The sequence below is a fragment of the Mesocricetus auratus genome, unplaced genomic scaffold (assembly GCF_017639785.1).
Source record: "Mesocricetus auratus isolate SY011 unplaced genomic scaffold, BCM_Maur_2.0 Super-Scaffold_100021, whole genome shotgun sequence".
NCBI classification, from domain to species: domain Eukaryota; kingdom Metazoa; phylum Chordata; class Mammalia; order Rodentia; family Cricetidae; genus Mesocricetus; species Mesocricetus auratus.
Genome location: NW_024429202.1, coordinates 14,874,054 through 14,898,016, shown reverse-complemented (window position 1 = coordinate 14,898,016; position 23,963 = coordinate 14,874,054). Strand labels below are relative to the sequence as shown.

General features: G+C 41.0%; 1 protein-coding gene across 1 annotated transcript in view; it reads left to right on the top strand.

The window, feature by feature from the left end:
* Positions 1-23,963, top strand: part of Pkhd1 (PKHD1 ciliary IPT domain containing fibrocystin/polyductin) — a 424,327-nt gene that overhangs the window by 60,928 nt on the left and 339,436 nt on the right. The window contains exons 32-34 of the mRNA XM_005072284.4: positions 1,998-2,141; positions 13,058-13,274; positions 19,268-19,418. Coding sequence (XP_005072341.1) covers positions 1,998-2,141; positions 13,058-13,274; positions 19,268-19,418 — 512 coding nt within the window. The remainder of the gene's footprint in view (positions 1-1,997; positions 2,142-13,057; positions 13,275-19,267; positions 19,419-23,963) is intronic.

The following is a 23,963-nucleotide window of genomic DNA, read 5'->3' as shown; positions in this document are numbered from 1 at the left end:
AATACTTATCTACTACCCGATGCCCCATAGATTGCTGATGTCTCCTCACTGATTCCCATGCTCAGGGGTCTGGATCAGTCCCATGCTAGTCTCTCAGTCATCAGTCTGGGGTCCATGAGCTCCCCCCCTTATTCAGGTCAGCTGTTTCTGTAGGTTTCACCAGCCTGGTTTTGACTCCTTTGCTCATCACTCCTCTGCAACTGGGTTCCAGGAGTTCAGCTCAGTGTTTAGCTATGGGTGTTTGCCTCTGTTTCCATCAGCCACTGGATGAAGGCTCTAGGATGGCATACAAGGTAGTCACCAATCTCATTATCGGGGGAGGACATTTAAGGTATCCTCTCCACTATTGCTTAGATTGCATGTTGGTGTCATCCTTGTAAATATCTGAAAAATCTCACTAGTGCTAGATCTCTCCTCAAGCCTGTAACGGCTCCCCCCCTATTATGGTATCTCTCATCCTGCTGTCCTCTATTCTTCCCCTGACTCAACCTTCCTGCTCCCCCATGTCTTCCTCTCCCCTCCTCTTCTCCCCCTCTCTTTCTTCCAGCTCCCTCTCCTCTCCCTTCCCCCCACGTTCCCAATCTGCTCAGGAGATCCTGTCCCATTCCCCTTCTCTCTTAGGGTCCTCCCAGCTTCCCAGACTTTCTGGCGGTGGGATTGTAGGCTGGCACTCCCCTGCTCCATGTCTAAAATCCACATATGCTTTTTGTAACTTTTTTTTTTTACCTCACTCAGAGTTGTTCATTGTGGGTTCTGCCACCAACCTTAGGTTCTCTAGAAGAGGAATGAGCTCTCTGAACCACTGAGCCATCTCTATGGCCTCCAATTTTATTTTTCCTTTCAGGTTCACTGACATTTGTCTAGCCTTTTTTTCTTAAAAGGTCTCTGTTCACTTACTCTGCTTAACTAGCTTAAGTCTGATTGTAAATTAAAAAAACATGGAGGAAATCATTCAATCCAAATTGGAAGCTAAGACACTTGGCTTCAGCAGAATGGGGTGCTACTGGGATCAGGGTTTGCATTTGCAGCTAATGTATCGCTGTGATCCCCCCCTAATATTTGGCTTCCTTATTTATAAAGGGGTTTGGGCTGAATAGTCTATAAATTCCTTTCCCAACTCCTTATTAGACCATGCTTCTTATGGTGAAGGAGCACTGCCAGCAGACATCACCCTTGAGTGGCCAGGTGCTTGTAGAAGGACCTCCATCCCTCCAGTGGGATGGGACCAGGGGAGATTGAGGCTCCTCCTCTAGAAGTGTCCCAGCAGTCTGGCCTGTTTTACTGACCCAAGAACCTTAAAATATGTCTTTATTGTAGTATTCATTAATAGTGACAAAGTAGACAATTCACTGGAGGTTTTAGATATTAATTTTTTCACACTGAGGAAAAATTTATAATGACTCTAAATATCTATCAAAATGCACAGAATCTATGAAAGTTTGGAAAAATATCTGTGCTGTAATTTTAAATAAGTAAGAGTTTCAAAATAATACGTACATAATGACCCCTTATATATATGAACCTATACATCATACATACATATGTTACAAACACATGCACACACACACACAGAGAGAGAGAGAGAGAGAGAGAGGGAGAGAGAGAGAGAGAAGAGAGAGGAGAGAGAGAGAGAGAACATGTTTGATAAAGAGTAGAAGAAACTTCATCTGTGGATTTCTCTGGGGACCCTCTTAAGTAGTTGGAGGTAATTAAACTTCTGTTTCCATTTTATGTTTGTTTTATATAGAAACAAATTTAAAAGCTTCAAATCTTCATTAGTTATTGATACAAGGTGGCTATATGTTTTAAAAGCTCCCCAACACAAATGAGAGCTGCAGGTCAGAGTCTAGCAGAGACGACCCTGGAGATGCTGGGATCAGTTTTGCACCTGCAGGGGTTGAGAGAGTTGCACAGTGAGAAAGTGAGGGTTGAACTTTGTGTCTAATAAGCCATGATTTGCCTCCTAAATAATGAGCTTGGAATTTTTTTTTCTGAAGGCTGCCTGGGTGAAAAGATTCTGCATGTGTTTGGAGCAGGATTTTCTCCAGGGAACATCTCAGCTGCCGTGTGTGGTGCTCCCTGCCAAGTCTTGGCTAATGCAACGGTGTCTGCCTTCAGCTGCTTGGTTTTGCCCCTGAATGGTGAGCAAAAAAATCACACTTACACATTTATGTGAAGATCATATTCTTTGGCTTTTTTTTCTGTTTCCGTTTTAGTACTATATTGACTACAACTGGAAATAGAAGTTTTTCTTTTGTATCTAAAATGGTAGACATCAGGGCCTGAGGAGATGGCTCAGGGGGTAAGTTTCAGGATTTGTACGAAGAAGACATGTGTTCAGAACCTCTGTACCCATGTTAAAGCTGTGCATAGTGGTTCATTACTCCATTTCAGCAGTAGGCAGATGTGCTGAGACAGGGGGAATTCCCCAGAACTTGCTGGGTAGGCACTCTGATTGAAAGGTAAGCTCTAGGTTCAGTAAACCTGTCTCAAAAAATAAGGAGGAGAGAGATGGAGAAGATACCTGAAGCCTCCTTCTGGACTCCACACACATACAGCTAGAAGAGTATACCGTCCTAGGCACATGCACACACACACCAACACTCACACACATGGTACCACATACAAGCACAGAACACACACATAGACAAAAAGAAGGCTACACACCGCCTTCTCACTGAGCATCTCTTGAATATTGTACTCAGTCCCTTGATTCTTTCAGGCAAGGCTTGCCATTCACATTCTTCTTCAACATTGAGTAAAAGCCATGACAGCTCAGTGCTTTAAGATGGGGCCATCCTGTGGATTGTGGAATGTGAAGCCCTGTCTTTAAGGAGGGAGGAGCATGCAAAGCTCGAGGCTTCACAACACATGATAACTACCACTTGAGATTCAAGGGGTAAATCCCAGCAGGAGGAAAAGACCCTATTATCACAGGGCCGTGTTGCTTTTGAGAGAGCCCCAGTTAAGCCGGGTGAGTGCTCTATTTGTATATTTGTAGGTGGTGACCTTTTGCACTTTAGAAATTACACTCTGTAATTCAGTGTTTACAGATACTGTCTCTGTGTATTGGTTTAGTTTGTGCTCCCTCTCTCCCACTTTTTCTCTGAAACTTGAATATGGGCTAAGGATTTACAAAGTGATGGATGTAGCAATCCACCTGAATTTGGGTAATGATTGTATGAGATGTAATTCTATCATGATGGTGAATTAGACTGTGTTGTTTTAGGCAGGAGGAAAGGAGGGGGAGGAGGAGAAGAGGGAGGCAGAGGAGAGAGAAGAGTGAAGAAGAGAGCATGAAGACAGTCTTAGTTGAACACACCAGAAACAGTTTCTATTATCATATATATATATATATATATATATATATATATATATATATATATATGGAATGTGAGGAAGGGAGACCAACTTCACAGTAAGAAACCTAAGGTGCATTAGAGATTTTAATGTCATTTGATGCATTGTAACTCTTCGAATGCACAAAAGTGTCCACCCAGAGTGTGTGCAAAATGAGTATAATGTAAAATTAAATGAAAGAGTTAGAAAACAGTGGAAATGAAACAAGTATCATTTCATAGGCTCTAATTTCATTGTACAGATTCATTTATTTTTGCTTTCTGCCAATGAGTGTTCTGCCTGTATGTATGCATACATGTGTACATATGTGTACTTGAATGTATGTAGGCATGGACATCCTGTGCATGTTTGGTGATCATGGAGACCAGAAGTGGGCATCAGATCCCTAAAACTGGAGTTATAGGCAGCTGTGAGCCACCATATAGATACTGGAAATCAAACCCAGGTCCTTTGCAAGAGCAGCAAATATTCTTAGCGACTGAGCCATTTCTCCAGCTCTTATGTTCCAATATTCAATTAATGCCTCATCAAGGTTTTTTTATTTCTTAAATCAAAACTGGATTCTTCTCTCTCCATTCCTGTCACCCACCCCTCTCCTTCCTCTCCTCCCAGATTCTCTCCCCCTCCATTTACCTTCAGAAAGGAGCAGGCCTTCGAGAGATAACAACAAAACATGACAAAACAAGATATAAGACAAAGCAAAAGCCCTCCTATCTAGGTTGGACAAGGCAACTCAATAGAAAGAAGAGTTCCCCAAAGCAGGCACAAGAGTCAGAAACACCACTGTTAGGAGTCCCACAAAACACCATGCTGCGCCCTTGTAACATATATGCAGAGAACCTAGGTCATACCCATACAGGGTCTGTGATTGTTGTTCAGTCTCTGAGCAACTATGGGCCCTGCTTAGTTGATTCTATGGTCTATGTTTTCCTGGTGTCCTTGACCGATCTGACTCCTACAATCCTTCCTCCCTCTCTTCTGAGGGATTACCTGTGCTCTGGCTGTGGGACTTTGCATCTGTTCCCTTCAGTTGCTAGATGAAGCCTTTCTGTTGACAATTGGGGTAGTCACCAGTCCATGAGTATAGCAGAATTTTGTTAGAAACCATTTCATTGGCTTTTTTTTTGCCAGTCATGTTTGTCTCTATGCTGGGTCTCTGGGCTATTCAGCCTCTGGTTCCTGGTCATCCAGGAAGTGTCCAGACAGGGCTCCTCCTCTGTTGCTGTTGATATGTAGCCTGTGTCCAGAGTAGTCTGATAGGATGCAGGGAATTATTTGACTTTTCTTGTATCTGTTGAAACTTGCTTTATGTCCAAGTATGTGGTCAGTTTTGGAGAAACTTCTGTGAGATGCTGAGAAGGTATATGCTTTTGTGTGAAATGTTCTGTAGATATCTGTCAGGCCTGTTTGGTTTATAGTATCTGTTAGTTTCAATATTCTTCTGTTTTTGGCCACATGACCTGTCCACTGGTGAGAGTGGGGTATTGAAGTCTCCCACTATCAGTGTGTAAGGGTCAATATGTAATTCAAGCTGTAAAAGTTTTTTTTTTTCTAAACTTGGATGCCCTTGTGTTTGGAGCAGCATAGATGTTAAAAATTGAAATGTCAGTTTTGTGGATTTTTAACTTTGATAACTAGTGTCCTTCATCTCTTTTGATTAATTTTTGCTTGAAGTCTATTTTTTTTTAGATATTAAAATGGCTACCACAGCTTGCTTCTTAGGTCTGTTTGCTTGGAATATCTTTTTCGAACACTTTACCCTGAGGTAATGTCTATCCTTGATATTGAGGTGTGTTTCTTGTATGCAGCAGAAGGGTGGATCATGCTTTCATATCCCTTCTGTTAGTCTGTGTTTATTGGGGAATTGAATTCTTTGAGAGATATCAATGACCAATGACTGTTAATTCCTGTTATTTTGGTGGTGGTGGTGGTGCATGAATCTCTCTCTCTCTCTCTCTCTCTCTGAGTATGTGTGTATGTGTGTTTACATTTCGCTTCTTTTGGTTTTGCTGGTTGAGATTTTTTTTTTTGCATTTTCATGGGTGTTGTTAACCTCCTTGGGTTGTAGTTTTCCTTCTAGCACGTTCTGTAGAGCTGGTTTTATAGATGGATATTGTTTAAATTTTGACTTTATCATACAATGCCTTACTTTGTCCACCTACGGTGAATAAAAAATTTGCAGAGTATATTAGTCTGGGCTGGCGTCCGTGATCTTTTAGATCTTTAGGACATCTATTCAGTACCTTCTTGCTTTTAGAGTCTCCATTGAGAAGGCAGGTGTAGTTCTAATAGGTCTGCCCTTACATGCTACTTGGCCTTTTTCCCTTACAGTTTTTAATATTATTTCTTTGTTCTGTATGTTTAGTGTTTTGATTATTATGTGGTGAGAGGACTTTCTTTTCTGGTTCAATACATTTGGTTTTCTGTGAGCTTCTTGTACATTTATAAGCATCTTATTGTTTAGGTTAGGATTTTTTATGGTTTTGTTGAAAATATTTTCTTGGCCTTTGAGCTGGGTTTCTACTCCTTTGACTATTCCTATTGTTCTTAGGTTTTTGTCATGAATTTTTAGATTTAACATTTTCCTTGTATCCATTTCTTCTATTGTGTCTTCAATGCCTGAGATTTTCTCTTCCACCTCTTGCATTCTATTAGTAAATCTTGCCTCTGTAGTGCCTGCTCATATTCCCAAATTTTTCATTTCCAGAATTCCCTCAGTTTGTTTTCTCTTTGTCTCTTCTATTTCCCTTTTTAGGTCTTGGATAGCTTTATTTGTGTCTTTCAACTCTTTGTTTTTTTCTTGCCTTTCTTTAAGGGATTTATTCACTTCTCCCTATTGTTTGTCTGCGTTTCCTTGGATTTCTTTGAAGGATTTATTCATTTCCTCCAGGTGTTTGTGTTTTTCTGGATTCGTTCCTCTCTTCCTTAAGAATATCCATCATCTTCATGGTTGGTTTTAGGTCTTTTTCTTATGCTTTGGCTATGCTGGAATATTCAGGGACTGCTGTGGTAGGATAAGTGGACTCTGATCTTCTGGCAGTCATGGCTTGTGACTGAGCAGGGGGGTCATCTGCCAGAGTTGGACGGGACAGAGATGAGGGGGAGGGAGGCCAGGTGGAGATGGTCTGTGATATCCACAGGAGGTGTGGAGTGGAGGAGGGGAGGCTACAGCTGGTGTTGCAGCACCAGGGAAGAGGACCCTGAGTACTGGATCTGGGGAGCACAGACAGTGGAGAAGGTCCACTTGCAGCCTACGTGGTCTTCTGGTAGGTGTGGCCTGTGCTTGAGCAGGGCCCACATGCCTGAGTTGGGGGCAGGTACACAGAGACAAAGATGGGAGGGGTGGGGCGTGGGGTATGATGGTCTGTGGGATCCGCAGGAGGCATGAACAGCACAGAGGCTAGGATTCCATTAGGGAGGACCCTGAGGACTGGGTATTGAGGAATAGAGAACAACTCTTCAGGCTTTTTGTTTTTTAAATTTTCTCATATACTTATCACGAATTAATAAACTCTAGAGCTCCTTGGTATTATTTTAAAACAGTAAATCTTATCCAGAAGTACAGAGAAAAAAAATCAATGAAATGTTCAGGATAAGGTAAATTTTGCTATTGTAATTTTGATAACTCATACTGGAAAAATTAAGCTAGTATTTTATAAAGGATTTGATTAAGTTTTAGAAATTGAGAATCAATATTTAGAATCAATTCCCTGGATTTTGAAAGGAGCAATACTGTAATTAAAGGCTGTAACTCTTACCATGGCCACTGGGTGTCACCAAACACTCATCAATTTCACAAGCACACATTTCTCTTTCATTAAAAAACACATTAGATCTTGCATATTTCTCTTATGTTCTTTCCTGTTTCCTAGACTGGCACTATCCTGATCCATATCTAAAATCCATATATGAGTGAATTCATACCATGTTTGTCTTTTTGTGACTGGGTTACCTCACTCAGGATGGTTTCTTCTAGTGCCATCCATTTGCCTGTGAATTTCAAGATTTTATTGTTTTTTTTTTCTGCTGAGTAGTACTCCATTGTGTAAATGTACCACATTTTCTCTATCCACTCTTCAGTTGAGGGGCATCTAGGTTGCTTCCAGGTTCTGGCTATTACAAATAATGCTGCTATGAACATAGTGGAACAGCTGTCCTTGTTGTATAAATTTGCATCTTTTGGATATATGCCTAAGAGTGGAATTGCTGGGTCTTGTGGTAGATTGATTCCCATTTTCCTGAAGAATCTCCATACTGATTTCCAAAGTGGTTGTACGAGTTGGCACTCCCACCAGCAGTGGAGGAGTGTTCTCCTCTCTCCATATCCTCTCCAGCATAAATTGTCTTCGGTGTTTTTGATTTTAGCCATTCTGAAAGGAGTAAGATGGTATCTCAGAGTTGTTTTGATTTGCACTTCCCTGATGGCTAAGGATGTTGAGCACTTTCTCAAGTGTCTCTCAGCCATTTTAGACTCCCCTATTGAGAATTCTCTATTTAGTTCTGTACCCCACTTTTTAATTGGATCCTTTGGTGTTTTGAAGACTTGCTTCTTGAGTTCTTTGTAAATTTTAGAGTTCAGCCCTCTGTCAGATGTGGGGTTAGTGAATATCTTTTCCCATTCTGTGGCCTGCCTTTTTGTCTTGTTGACTGTGTCCTTTGCCTTACAGAAGCTTCTTAGTTTCAGGAGGTCCCATTTGTTAATTGTCAATCTCAGTGTCTGTGCTACTGGTGTTATGTTCAGGAAGCAGTCTCCTGTACCAATTCGTTGAAGAGTATCTCCCACTTTCTCTTCTAAGAGTTTCAGTGTGGTTGGATTTATGTTGAGGCCTTTGATCTATTTGGACTTAAGTTTTGTGCAAGGCGATAGACATGGGTCTATCTGCAGAATTCTGAATGCCAATATCCAGTTATGCCAGCACCATTTGTTGAAGATGCTTTCTTTTTGCCATTGTATACTTTTTTCCATTTTTGCTTCTTTGTCAAAAATCAAGTGTTCATAGGTGTGTGAGTTAAAATCAGGGTTTTCAATTTGATTCCATTGGTCTACCTATCTATTTTTGTGCCAATACCAAGCTGTTATTAGGACTATAGCTCTGTAATAGAGCTTGGAGTCAGGGATGGTGATGCCTCCTGAAGTTCCTTTATTATATAAGGTTGTTTTGGCTATCCTGGGTCTTTTGTTTTTCCATATAAATTTGATTATTATTCTTTCAAGGTCTGTGAAGAATTGGGCCAGAATTTTGATAGGGATTGCATTGAATCTGTAGATTGCTTTTGGCAAGACTGCCATTTTTATTATGTTGATCCTACCAATCCAAGAGCATGGGAGATCTTTCTATTTTCTGGTATCTTCTTTGATTTCTTTCTTCAAAGACACAAAGTTCTTCACTTCCTTGGTTAACATTATCCCCAGATATTTGATGCTGGTTTTGGCTATTGTAAAAGGTGATGTTTCTCTGATTTCTTTCTCAGCTACTTCATCATCTGTATATAATAGGGCCACTGATTTTTTTGAGTTAACCTTGTATCCTGCCACTTTGCTGAAGGTGTTTATCAGCTCTAGGAGTTCCCTTGCGGACTTTTTCGGTCACTTATGTAAACTATCATATCATCTGTAAATAGTAAAAGCTTGACTTCTTCTTTTCCTATTTGTATCCCTTTGATCTCCTTTTGTTGTCTTATTGCTCTAGCTAGAACTTCAAGTACAATATTGAAGAGATATGGAGAGAGTGGACAGCCTTGTCTTATTCCTCATTTTAGAGGAATTGTGTTGAGTTAGAAAAGACCCTTATTGTTATGGTCTGTGAGCACCTACTCCAGAGTTCCTTACATAAGACCCAGGTAGAGGTGTGGGAAGTCTTCGAACCTTCCAAATCTGACTAAAGCAAATGCTGTGTGTATGATTGCGTTTTCATTTCTTTCTGTGAAAGTGTGCCCATAATAGACATCAAATAGTTAAGTGCCTGGGCATGAGAATCTGCTAAGAGCCCTTGCTTTATAGGATTGTGTATGGCTAGCATCATTGGGAATCTTTTTATTTCAGAGATGTCAGAGGAGCAATCCTTATGCCTGTGTCCCAGTTGCCATTTTCAGAGAATCCATCTTCCTACACTGCTAGTACTGCCCTCCTGAACCATTTCAGTGTTAACCAGCCAGTGGCCTTTGGAAAGCTGCAGCATGCTTGTGTGCTGAGACAGCGGAGTGTGCTTGTGTCCCACAGCTACTTCTCCAGCATTGCCTGTGAATTCGTTCAAAATGTAGATTCTCAGCATCCGTGTTGTCTGAAACTTTCTATACACACATTTTGATGTTTCTTCTCTGGTTTCCTATATTGTTGCCTAATTGAATGCTCCCAAACCAGGCAGCTTGTCCTAATATGCAAGTTCTATATGTGCTGGAGAGCATCACAGATGTTGGCCTATAATTTGGTCCCAGATGTGTATACCAGCCCCCCCTCTCGTGTGTGTGTGTGTGTGTGTGTGTGCACATGTGGTGTGCACACATGCCTATGGTATATTTGCTCATCTGTTGTGTGACACTGTTTCTAGGGAGACATGAACAAATCTCTCCTCACCCCAGATAGGGAGCCTGTAACACACCAAGTCAGGGTGCCATCAAAGTCCAGTTTGGTGAACCAAATAGTTTTAATGGTGTTATTCATAGTAGTATGGGTCAGGGGTTACTTGAAGGAACGGAGACCCTTCAGGGGTCTCATCTGGTCTCTGCCTCTTCCAGGTGACTCAGCTTGTCTGAAAGTGTCTCTCAGCAGTCCTGCTACTTATATATGCTCAGGGAAAGAGGAACCTAGTAAATCCGATCAGTTTCAGGGACTTCCTAACTTTCTGCGTAGTTTATTTCCCAGGTTAGTGAGCTTGCTTGGAGGATGAAATACTTTATGTCAGGAAAAATTTCTATACAACATGCACAACTATGTTCATGTATGTAAATCGTGTGCCAGTGTGTATGAATTAAGGGCATATGTGTAGTATGTATGTAAGCATTAGTGTGTGCACTGGCACATTTATGTTCATGCATAAGGCAAGTGTGCTTCTGTGTTCCTAAAATGACTGTGCACTGAGTAACTCTCTTCCTGCTTATAAGGTTTCTTCCTCCTTCTGCAGTCCACTGCCTCCCTCTTTTCATTTGGTCTTTTGTCTGTTTATTTTTTGTTAAGTTCTCAAATTTAGCAAGGTCACTTGGAATTCTGTCTCTCGGTTTGAAATACTTTCAGTTTGATTTTGCACGATAGAGGGATGTTTCCTATCCCAGATTATAGATAAACGTCTTAGGATGCAAACTTTCCTAATTACAGTTTGCTTGTTCCAATGCCATGGCACTAATGTGTTTCCTTTTTAAAGAACGATGGGGAATTAAAGACAGAGATGAGAAAATTCCCTTGCCACTTTGGGGGTCATCTATCTTTACTTTCCCAAACTGCACTTCTAGCCAAAGAATATTTTTTCCATACGATGGGTGCTAAAACATACAGTTAGGTGAAATTCATATTTCACCTTTGTTTAAATATGCTCAAGATCTTTGATCTTCAAGTTTTTTTGCATTTACTTGGATTATACCAAATGACTTTTGCATGGAAACTTTAACTTTTCCATGAGGCATGAAGAGCTAAAGCGATTAAGGTCACAGAGCTATTTAGTGGCAGAACTTTGAATAAAACCCATGGATTTTGATCCTTCAGCCTTGGGTGCTTTTCATAATCCACCTTGTCAATTTGCATCCACTTAATCACCTATAATGAATTCATTATTCTATAGGTGTTGAGACTGTTTTTATTTGCCTTGGGGCTTATGAACTAGAAAGTTCTCATGTTTTGTCTACTCACACGAGGATCCTACTGCCAGTCATTTTTATTGCAATTATGCATTCAAAACACATTCACAGAGTATGTCCTAGGTGTCAGGTGCTTTGGAATGTAATAGCAGCAATAATATATTGCATTTGGGTGTGATTGCTTAACTACAAATCCTGTAGTCTGTACTTACCTCCTGTGGTCCTTGCTGCAGCTCTGTGATGAGGCAGGCAATCATAGCTCCAATCCTGAAGATCTCAGGAATGTTTGTTGGGAATCTGTAAGGACAGGCTACCTGCAGATGTATCAGGCCACAGAGATTTTTCTTTTTGGTCCACTTTAGGATCTTCAGATAGTTCCTATGAAAATACCCCACCAGATATTTGTTGTTCTTCCAATGAAAGGTTACTGTCATTTTGCATTCTTGCTGTTCTTTTGCCGGAGCTAGTGTTTGGCAGCGGAACTCTGGTGGGCCTGCAACTAACTCACGATGTGGACCAGACTGGTCTCATAGTCACACATCTACTTGGTGCCTTCCATTCCTGAATTCTGGGATCACGCTTCCTTATTGTTGCTTTACATCTCTCCCTTGTCCCGGAGAGAAATGAGGCAAAATATTTGCTTTTCTACCTTATGAAATATTACTGACCATTATAATACACCGAGAGTTCTGTTGAGCAAGGAGTTCCATAAAGAAGGAGAAGTCTAGCCAAAAAAAAAAACTTGGATCAGGTGATGGTAACCTTCTAGAGGGCTCCAGAATTCCAGATCAATAGATAAATTTTTGAAGTTGAAAAATAGTCACGTGACCATGACAAGAACAGGAACTTCACAGGAGAGACATGAATGACAAAAATTGTTTTGAAAAAATGAGATGGTAGTTTCTCTTCAAGTTGACCTTGCACCTACAATTTCTTTTCTTCATTGACATTCATCCTAGAGAAAACTTTGCTCATATCTGTAGCAGGGAATATTTGGAACAATCCAAAAGTCCATGGGTGAAGCGCTAGGCTCATTACAGTCATTTCAGGCAGCACATGTGTGACATCAGTGGGCGCCTCTACCCATCAGTTACTCACAGTGATATTGTGCACGGACATTGGGAATTAGATGGAGAAAGAAGGTCCCAGAATATTTTATCATGTGTTATATTTATTAATGATCAAAATAAAAATTGATAGTCTCTCATTTAGAAATATAAATCTGTTTAATAACATGACTTTTTATTTAAAATATTTTTATTTTATATCTATGCCTGTCTTACCTGCATATATATCTGTGTGCCATGAACATACCTGGTACTAATGGAGGCCAGAAGAGGGTGACTGTAGGTATAGATGCTTATGAGCCATCATGTTGGTGTTGGGAATCAAACCCAGGTCCTCTGGGAGAACATATAGTGCCATCTCTCCAGCCCCTTGCATGTTTTGTTTTAAACATCAAGGGGTTATTTGTGAGGATGAGGAAGGAAATGAATCCAGAGCAGCAGGTAAGTTTGGAAGTACTGTAACTGTTTCAGTCTCTTTCTGTCTGAATACTCACATCCAATTGATTTATGAGGATTGTTTAGCTTTTACAAGGCTATTTATTATAGTCTGCTTTATAATATGTGTATACAATACCTTAAAATTATGTGTATATATTTACATGTGTGTGTGTGCAAGTGAATGTGTGTGTCCATATGTGTGAATGACAGGAGACAATTTCAGGTAAATATCACCTACTTTATTTTGAGACAAGGTCCCAGACTAGCTGACAATACATCTTTTTATTCTTTTAAATGGACTGATAATTTTATTTTCCTTGGTCAAACAAAGCACCATTCCTGAAATGACATGGGACTTTGAGTTCTTCCCACAGGTTTACCTAAACTCGTGGTGACTTTTCCAGTGTCCCTGGCTTTCCTGTGTGACCTGAAGCGTGCCGAAGACAGCTGTGAAGTCAGCAGCCACACCTACTTGCAATGCGATTTGACTGTTGCCATGGGGACAGAGAGACTACCTGGCTCCTGGCCTTACCTCTACCTTTGTGATGAGAGTTCCCAGTGTCTCCTGGCACCGGATCGGAGAGAGCCGGCCTTCCCATCCTTCTCAGGCCTCTTCCTCAGGTAGCTCTATCTTTCCTGTCCTCTTTGACTTTCCCACCAGCGTAGGCCAGGAGGACCCACAAAGCCGGCAGAAAGCACAGGAGGGTGGATATGGCCTACGGGGCCTCAAGCTCTTTCAGAGGGGCCGTTCCAACATGGATTCCAGCCAGCCTACATATCAAAGCATCTCTGCTTTTTCAAGTGTTCAAGAGAACATCTGAAAAATATGCCCGGTAAACAGCTCACTTTGTTCTTGCTTAGATTTGAATATTTATCTTCCGATCCAAAACAGCATCTGGTGAATGCCAATGGGGAGAAAGATTAGACATTATGAAAAACAGAAGGCTTCCCCCGTTCCTTTTTCCTTTCCAAACAGATTCACAAGAATGAAAAAAAAATCATAGAGAAATCTGGCAGATTGCACAATGTTTATTCAAAAGACCGGGGTTTATGTCCCAGAATTACTACAGATCTGGGGTTTAGAGGCCATAGACTCCTAAGGACCCTGCGTTTTAAAAAAGGAACAAAATATAACAAGTAATACCATGACTTTCTAGAATCAACCCCTTTATAACACAAATTTTAAAAAGTATGAGCACGACGGCAACTTTGCACAGCTTTAATTTCTGTCAACAGTTCGGTTCCTATACAGGCTAATATCTTGTCATCAAACATTGCCTAGTGACTTTAGTGCTCATCTGGATAGCATGGTTACAACTAACTCTGATGAAGACCGATTTCCTCATTAAGATACGAAACCAAACAAGACCAGTTACCTGCAGTGGAGGGAATAACTAGTTCTTTCCATGGCCGTCGGACTTCGCTATGCCCTGAGCAGTCTGTCTTGGTAGGAACTTCCCACCAGAGATTTGTGCTCAGCCAGATGAAGAGAATCCCCTCTTCGTTGCCTGCTGCTACCTGGAGCTGTGCCTTGGAAAGGGAAAATGGGAAGCAAGGGTGTGGCGGTTGTAGTCAGGTGAAGCAGGGCCTCAGAACCCACTATCATGCCCACAGATCTTGTATCCCTGATTTGGGTGACTTTAATTGGCTATTCTAAATAGTGAGTGCTCTTGGATTCTTCCATGTTGTCTTCACTGGCAGAGGTGGCTGCAGCAACTGTGTCTCAGACCCCATCGCAAGTTGAACCCGCACCTATACCAAGAATCTTGCTTAGCGTGCTGGCTATTGCAGCATGCCACCGCGGATGGGATTTATTGAGCTAGACTTCAGAGTTTTTGGACCTAAACACAGTTTCTATTTCATGTTGAAGAGGAGCGGGGAAACACACATGGCTCTTGGTGGCTAGGAGGAAAGTCGATGTGAACTTTGGAAGATAGTCTGCTAAATCATTGATCAAAACTGTAGAATTATACCTACTCAGAGTCCCAGAAATTCCGCTTCTAGGACTTTAAGAAAGTAGCTAACAGTGTGTGGTATATACAAACAGTGATGCTCATTGAAGTTAATAGTTGAAATGAGTTTAATAATACATCCAAATGGCATGGCACTAAGAGACTTAAAAATCATGCTGTAGAGTGCTTGGAAGGAAACACAAGGTTCTAGAAATAGATATCGCAGGTGGCTGCTCCTTCTGTATGTGTATTTGTACACAAATAGATGCTTAGAAAAAACCAAGCTGGAGGTATGTCTTCAGAAAGGTTCAAAGTGCTTGCCTCAAGGTGACTAGACTGTTGATAGTGTTTATCCACATTTGGTTTTTATTATTTCTCTGTGGAACATATGCTGATTTAACAACTAGAAGACACACAGTAAACTCTTCAAGGGGCATTAAGGAAATCATGCAGCATATAGCTTGTTCCCTTCTTGAAAGGTTCTATTTAATAACATACAGTACTGTTTTCCAGGGTCTTTTCACAGAACCCACTTCCGTTAGATGCTGTATCTCCTTGATAGAAATAATATTGGACTTTATGTCATTTGTCAAAGGAAGATGTGCCTGTGGCAAAACTTTACCCTCTTCATTCATCCATCCACCTATCTACTCCCCCTAACCAACTGCCGCCTGCCATTCATCTTTCAGTGAGCACTATTTTGGTCTAGGTCTAGTAACTCAACGATGATAGGACACAAGTATCGACAACCTTGAGAGGTAAAAAGACAGCAGACATAGTGATCATGTGTGATGAGTGTCACATACTTACAAAGTGTTTAGACTTTTTTTTAGATATTTTTTATTTTTAAATTTAAATTAGAAACAAGGTTACTTCACATGTCAATTCCAGGTCCCTCTCTGTTTCCCTCCCCTCCTCCAGTGCCCTCCCACCAACCCCCCCCCATACACCCTCATTTCCCCAGGGAGGGTGAGGCCCTCCAAGGGGGTGTCCATAGTCTGTCATTTCATCCAGGGCAGGGCCTAGACCCTCCCCCAAGAGTTCAGGGTGAGAGTACATCTCACATTGTTGGATGGGAGTCCAAACTCCATGTGTATACCTGGGATAAATACTGATTTACTACCCAAGGCTCAATAGATTACCTAGGCCTCCTCACTGACACCCACATTCAGGGGGGTCTTGATCAGTGTGTTTAGACTCTTTAGACATGCTACTCAGAGGAACATTCCTGAGAAGAGAAGGTGCCACTATGGAAATTCAGGTAGTGGAGGCAGCCAGGATGAAGTTACCATAGAGTTTTATGACCTGGTTAGAGGCCATCTAAGCAGAAGCAGAGGGAGAAGAAAGTCAAACGAACCTAGGGAGAAATGGAAGGATCTCTAAGAGGTATGGGAAGGTCTTGAATGACTCTCAGTTCTCTATTAAGTGAAGATGAAGTCCCTGTCCAGTGCTGGGAGTAGTGGAGCCTGAGGCTCTTGGCTCACAGTGCCCTTCATACAATGTTGTCCGTCAGCGTTGTGATGAAAGTCTTGGTGGAGATGCACGCGGAAAGAGAAGCCAGAGCTATGCAAAGTTCTGCTTAAGTGGGGAAAGAGAATTCCTGAAGGGGCTTTTATTATTTATGCCAATGAGTGCACAACCTTATTACCTGTTTTCTTTCGGATCTGATGACATTAGCTGAAAGAGCAATGGATGAGAGTGTAGAATTGTAGGTTCTAGAACTATTATTACCACTGTTTGAGTGAAACATTTCTAACTCATTCCCATAACTATTTTTGCATATGCTCCTACATCTGTAGTCATATCAGTATCTGTATATTTGTTGATACCTCAGTCTATTTGTATCCTTCAATTTCTTTTCAAATCAGATCAACTCTCCCTCCTCATTCATAAAATTTCTGTGAAAGAAAACACGGGATAATAGTGGTTACCAAACTTTGAAATTTTGTAAGTGTAAATCTAGTTTAATTTTTGTTTCTTTGCCACAGAGGCTCACTTTGTAGCACTGGGTGGTCTTGTGATCTGCCTGCATGAAAGGTCTAGTTCAGATATCACGGCTTCTCTGCCTGTTTTAGCCTTTAACTGACTATCATCTCTAGTGAGGTAATCAGAGATAAGTTAAAAAAAAGGAAAACAAAACTATAAGCCAACATAAAATGGGTTAACCTTCCAGAACAGAAGAACCTAAACAGAGAAGACAATGCGTTGGTAATAGGCAACTAAAGGAGGGCAGAGAGGCTTGCATCACTTACTCAAAACTTTGCCATAGAGGCTAGTGACAGAGAGGAAATGACAGGCAAACATTTTTTCCCAACTAACTATGGGAAAATGGAGAATTGTGGGAATCTAGACAATTCAGCTTGACATTATCCCTGACAAAATTGTAGCAGGGATTATTAATTAGATGGCTCTGGAGCCTTCAGAAATAAAAGTAGCCATCTGGGAACCAACACACATGGAATGTGGTTGTGTGGCCAACCAAGTTCTTTTCTTTCAGATAGGCTCATAACTGATTAATGATATAAACATAGAGGGGGCCCTTCACAAACTAGTCTAAGAGTCTCCTCCAACCCAGCAGCCAAAAGATAAATAGAAACAAAGAAGGAGAAAACAACCTGTGATTGGTAAGCCCCACAGTGCCTGGGCAAACCTCAGATTGCTTTGAAGTCAGGTATTTGCAAAAATCCATTTTGTTTCTGTATTTGTCTCTGTTTCCAAATTTTCAACTACTACTATGTAGCATTTTGGTTTCTCTATTTTATTTTTAAATAATTTTATATTTATTCTTCAGAAATGTAATAAGCATGTACAACGTATTTTGGTCATATCCACCCCAACTAACTCTCTGCAGCTCCCCCTGGAACTCTAACATGCCCACCCCAAACTGGAACAAGTGCTACTTTTATTGGGCACTTATTGTATACCAAGTACATTGATTGGGCACTTACTGTATACTAGGTGTTCCAGTCATTCCATATGCTTCATTGTACTCAATTTTCCTCCACCTCTGCAAAGATTATTTATGAGTGTTTTATAAAAGGGAAAACAAAGCTTTGTGAGTGCTGTCTTCAGTGTCGGATGGATGGTAAGGCTCTGTGCCGACTTTCCGTTATCATCCACCTGCTCCCACAGCTTTGTATGCTAACTAAGGCTGTCCCAAGCCTCCATTGAATGTATACAGCGCAGTGAAACTTTGCAATCCATACTATCTCCAAGTAAACATCAGGCATGCAAAAGAACATAGTGTTAGGTGCCATGGGCAGTAAGTTTCTGATTAAGGACAACAGGACCTCAGTGATCAGCCTAAAGTCTGTGTTAGCTCTGGGTGGTGTGACGTTAAAATACAAATGACACTCCGTAGGTCTGGGACATGGTGGTTATGGAATTCATGTCTTTGCTGCATAAATACAGTCATCATTTCTAGCAAATGGTCTGAGAAACCATTTTGACATTGATTTCAAGAGAGAAGCTAGGGCTTGACATGATTTATAGACTCTTTGTCAGTGACCCCTGTCCTTCCTGCTGCTCCTTCTGATCTTCCAGTGGGATCTGCGTCTTCCTGGCTAATGTTCAGTCAGTGCCTGCAAACCTGAGGACCCAGCTGAGGAAGCATGACACCCCAGTTCTGATCTTGACACTGAATAAATTTGTGTTTGGCTTTATGCAAATCCCCCTGGTCTCTTTGGGTTATACCTACTTCGTTCTTCTGCCTAATTTACAGACTGAAAGGAGCCCTTGCATATAAAATTGTAGGAAAGCATGAACCATCATGCATTATTATTACTAATAATCTTTGAGTTAGTTTCAACAATGCCTAAAGCCAGGATTATTCCTGAATAAATATCGCACCTGTTGGGGACACTACTCTCTAGTGTCCATACTTTCACCTCCTCTAGACTGCATATTTTTGGACTCTCTCTAATTCTGTCCTGCTGTTTCTCATTGGAAATCCAGTCTGCCTTCTCTTTTTAAAGCAAAAGGACTTTGTAAAGTGAATGTCTGGGATATAACTGGTACATATATCGAATCTCCTTAGTCTGGGCTGTTAAGTAAGTTTAATTAATTTACTAAGTTAATGTTCTACTGCTAGCAACAGAGCCTCATTGCCATCAGCTGGGGAGAGGGAATTGAAAGCCTAAATGAGCTCATTTTTTCACAGTTGGAATTAGGGACCAGTTAGCCAGTTGTGAGGGTTTTCCAATTTCTCCATCTGCCCTGAAGGGATTCAGGCAATTCTCTCCCCCAACACTAAATGTGAGTAAGATCAGGAAGAGGTACAGGGATAAGGGAAAAAAAGCCCCAAACAAAATAAAGAAACTCAGCTCAGGTTTTGCTTCCATTTTTAGAACTGAAAGTGCTGTTTGGGAGCTGCTTGTTAGGTGGGGTTTAGGGAGCCCTTGCTCATGTGCCTAATTTGGGAAAGAGGAAAGGCCCCAGTGAAGGATATTTAACTGTGTGCGTTTTCATTGCTGGGTGAGCAGATAAAGGAAAAACAAATAAACAATAAAAGAATGGAAACAAAATTACAGAAATTTGCAAAATTTGACAAATGGTGGCCTGTAGTTGCCACAAGCTAATGGCTTGCAATGATTAATAAGAGTAAAAATAATTGCATTTCATTAAGATTGATGACACCCCATTTAACCTCCCCTCTTGTTTCAGCCCTAAAGTGGAAAGAGATGAAGTTCTCATCTATAATAGCTCCTGTAACATTACCATGGAAACTGAGGCAGAGATGGAGTGTGGGACGCCTAATCAGCCAATTATCGCCAAGATTACTGAAATACAGAAAAGCCGGGGCCAGAACACTCAGGTATAATCAAATCTTTTTTACAGACTGATTCAAACAGCTCAAATTAAATTTGTAATATTGTGTACATTAAAAAAACAATTTAGTCCAAATGGCAGCGATATATAATATTAAATGCTCTCAGACTTTGAGGGGCTGATCCAATGCTTACCATCTGAATTCATAGTTAACTATGGTTAATCATATATTTTCTTCAAAACAAATGAGTCCTGCCTGGCCTCTGTGAGGGCGAATTCTGAACAGATAACGTCCATAGCATTTTTTCCTGATTTCTGCATGCATGTTAGAAAGGGGGTCCCTGTGCTTTGTTTCTTGATCAAACAAATAACCTACAATTTAACCAGGCCTTTCTGGAAGGCTTTCAAATGACCATCTTTAGCTTGCAGGACAACAATGTTACCTATCTGTCTGGTTCAGTTCTGTTCTATGGGGAAGGATTTGTGAACATCAGCCACAGAGGAGATTCTGGGAAGTTAGAAATAAGAAGGGCCCAAGGCCCTTTGGTCTGGCTTCTCAATCTCAATGCATCCCATTGAAACCACCCAAACCACTCTCTCCAAGTGGTTCCTCTGTTACTGCATTCTCTAAGTCCCCAGCGAGAGATTCCACAACCTCCCAAGGGAATTTTGAGAATCAAAATCAGAGGCTAAGAGTTCTTTGGAAATGTATCAGATAATCTCTTACAACTCCCCAGGCTTCTCACTGTACACAGACCAAAAATAATATTTATTGAGCACCTACTCCCTTAGGTGCCTTTCTTCTTATGAAAACAATTCTTAGGTCATCTTGTCTTTGTCTCTTTTACTTGGTACAAACATTTATTAAGTGCCTATTATGTGTCACACAGTATTCCAGATCCTTCAGTGGATGCTGTTTGATTCAATCCACCCCAATCCAAATCTGTAACTCTTTGGCTTCTGATAACTATTTCTGTGTAAGCTTTGCATTTCTGCTGAAAGTGTGTGCTGTTTTGGACAGCCTGTCTTCTGTTCTTCCTAAACTGGGCCCTGTCTGTCCCCATTGCAGGGGTCTCTGCGCCCATCCTGTCCCATCTCCAGTCTTCTCACTCCCCCAAGCCCTCACTTCCTGCTTCACCATGTCGACTCCCAAAGGCCTCTTTCTTCCAGCCCACAGCTCACATTGCTTCTCATTCCCCCATCCCGCTTCACTCTGCTTCTTAGCTGTCAGCTGGGACTGTAGGGGACACTGAGCATTGCTAAGCCTCTCTCAGTGTCATCTTTCAAATGATTTTTTCCTGACAGTTTCATATATGTATACATGCATTTAAGTTGTTTTCATACTCTTTGCCCTCTCTCAAGTCCCTTCCCCTCCTGAATGAGAATGCTCCTCTTTCCAACAAGTCCCCCTCCTCTTTCACACCCCTCCTGTTTTTGCATGTGACCACTGAGTTTAATTTGCATTTTGTTCCTGACCATGGGTAGGGGGCATTGTTTATTGGAGCATGAACAACACACCAGTGGCCACACCACTGAAGAAAATGACAACCTCTGCCCCAAATCACTAACTGTCAGTAGGTCCTTTGTGGAGGATGTTCCTCACCCATCATGCAATGTTGAGGGGCGTGATTTTGTGCAGGTAACCATAGCTTCAATGAGTTCATGAGTACAGCAGTTAGTTCATCTCCAGTGGCAACATTTTGTTACACTTCCCCATCCTCTACTCTTACACCCACCCCCTTTCCCAAAGGTCTCTGAGTCTTGATACAGAGGTCTTATTTAGTGACAAACACTACACCAACACTTATTCTCAGCACCAGTTTTGTGTCTCTGCTTTAATCAGTCTGAATGGGTAACAATCTAACATTCTTGGAATGTCAACCTAAGCACATTCTGGGCAAAGGATCCAAGAGGAAGGTTATCACATTAGCTAAGTGTCTAAGCTTTGAACCTCTACTACTAGATTTGAATACACTACTCACCTCAAGGAAATTATTCAACCTACCTGTGCCTCAGTTTTCATATCTGTACAATGGGGACAATAATAGTAGCCCCCTGATCAGACTGTTGTGGGCCTAACTACATGTAAGACACTGACAACTGCATTACACACACAGAAAATGTCCAGTGATAGCAGCGACAATGCAAGAAAACGGTCCAAATTATTTATCACAGTATTTGCTGCTTTGACCAGATAATTTTACTTCTTCAATTTCATTATCTTTTTTTTAATGCTTCAGAGTCTAATGTTGAGATTTGAGGGATCTTTAGATGCTTCACTTATTTTAAAAACCCTTAAGCAATGAATATGTATTGAGTTCTAAACATGTTCAGGTTCCTCTACTGTGCTTTTAAAAAGACACAACAACCGGAAACAATGTCCTCACCCTTAAAGGGTATCTGGGAAGTGAGGTAAGGGGAAGCAGGAAGGTACAGCACTTAGACGTGACTCATCCCAGTTCAACAGAGCTTTGGGCAACACCCAGACTAACATTTCAGAGATGAATCAGCTGAGATTCACAAGGACAAATGACTTGGAAAAAATCCCTTAGCTTGGTAATTGACAACACAGCCATGCAGCCATAAGCCACTGTGCAGAAAGTAAGCCCTTTGCTCATCAGGAGCTAGGCTAGGGGAGAATGAGGGTGTGTCTCAAAAACCTACTAGGCTAATGCAATGAATAGGAACTCCATTCCTGAGGGGTGAGGGAGATATAAGCCACAGTTGTGGCTACCACATGTTGTAGTGGTGATGATAGTGTCAGAGTTTTAAATAGTATGTTAGGAGCAGAGCCCTTGCACATAGCTAGGAGGACATGGGGACTGTGGATGAGAGTTATAGGAGAATCATCAGAATCTGAGACCCATGTTAGCCTCTCAGGTCCCCAACTAATGAAACAAGGGTCTGGGACACAATTTTTACCTATTGACTGTATTCACTGTATTCATATATAGGGATTTGGGTGATATCAATGTGGCTTAAGTGGGCACACAGTTATTCAGGGTCCAGGAAAATTATAATTCTAGGTAATGGGGAAATTGTTAGCCCTAGATTCTGTTCTCTGGTGGAGTGGTTTGGCTTATTTTAGGAAGCAGATACCATGAAGTTCACAATCAGCTAGGTGAACATAGAGTTGATTTATAACCTAGACCATTATGATCTGAGAGGAAAAGGTCCTCGGTAATTTTCCTATACATGTAAAAATGTACGGCTTCTCTACTTTTGTCCTGGGGCCTTTGTTAGGATGCAAACTGACTTTGTCTGAGCTTAGATTTGGAGAACTACAGTACTGGCAGACAAGGACCTGGGACAAACAGAAGAGATAGTTAGCAATAGTAGAGCCCCAAAGTCAGATGAATTTGTGAATGTTAGTTCACTCTCTTGTTGTGTACATGGAGCTATGAATATATTTTATATGCTTATTAATATATTCCTTTATTAAGGATATTCAGAAGCATTCTATGTATGATTTATAATAAAATTTTTATGGAGACCTATGGTATTAGCATAACTTGTCTTTGTAACATTTTAATTCCATAGTTTTTCAAAGGGATGATACCTGCCCTCATGCCCTCATTCTGGAAGGAGTTGTCTGTGTCACTGTCGATATATATATATATATATATATGTATATGTATATACATATATATATGTGTGTGTGTGTGTGTATAAATGTATGTGGATCATAATGTATACGTTACAGCCTTGTGGTTGTCAAGATGAGGTCTTAGTCTTAAAGGGCAATATAAACCAAAGAGGGATTGTTTGTCTGGAGACAGCAGATGGATTTGGTCCGTTGTATGTAACAGGGCTGGTGTTCAACTCCAGCAAGCCTGAGGCAACTGTGGAACTCTATGACAAGTGCAGAGAAAGGAAGGATGTGAAAAGCAGCTTCCTTCTCATTTCTGCCTCCAGGAAACTCTGCCAAGATCATCCCATTCACTCAGTTGTGTGTCCCAGAAGTTTTAGGGTGGTTTCTTGAAAAGACTTCTCTTAGGTGAAGTGGTTTCTAATATTTCATAGAAGTAGAAAAATAATAAGCAGCAACACTTTTCTACTTCTCTGGGAAACACATTTGAATCTAGAAACGTCTATCCACTAAAATATTATTTGCTATGGGGATAAAATAAAGACGTATAATTTAGTATGACAATATAATAAAAATATACATACAGCATTCAGGAAGTTTATCCTCTCTGTACTTGCTCTGAAAGATGATTTGAGAAACTGTAAAGTGAATCTAAGAAAATATGACAGGACTTACAGAAACCAATAATGAATAGAAAATCAGAAACACAGCAGTAGCAACATAAAAGTTGTTCACAGTATATCTCTGCACTTAATATAACTTTTTTGTTGGACATATATGTGTGTTTGTATGTATGCACATGTGCATGTAAAAGTCAGAGGTCAAACTCATGTTCTTCTCGAAGGCACTATCTTTTTCAAACATGGTCTCTCTCACTGGTCTGAGTGCATTAGGAAGGTTCTGTTGGCTGGCCAGAAAGCCCTGAGGATAGATCTGCCTCTTCCTCACGGGAGCTTGGATACCAAGCCTTTGATACCGTGGCCACATTTGATTTTTGCTTTT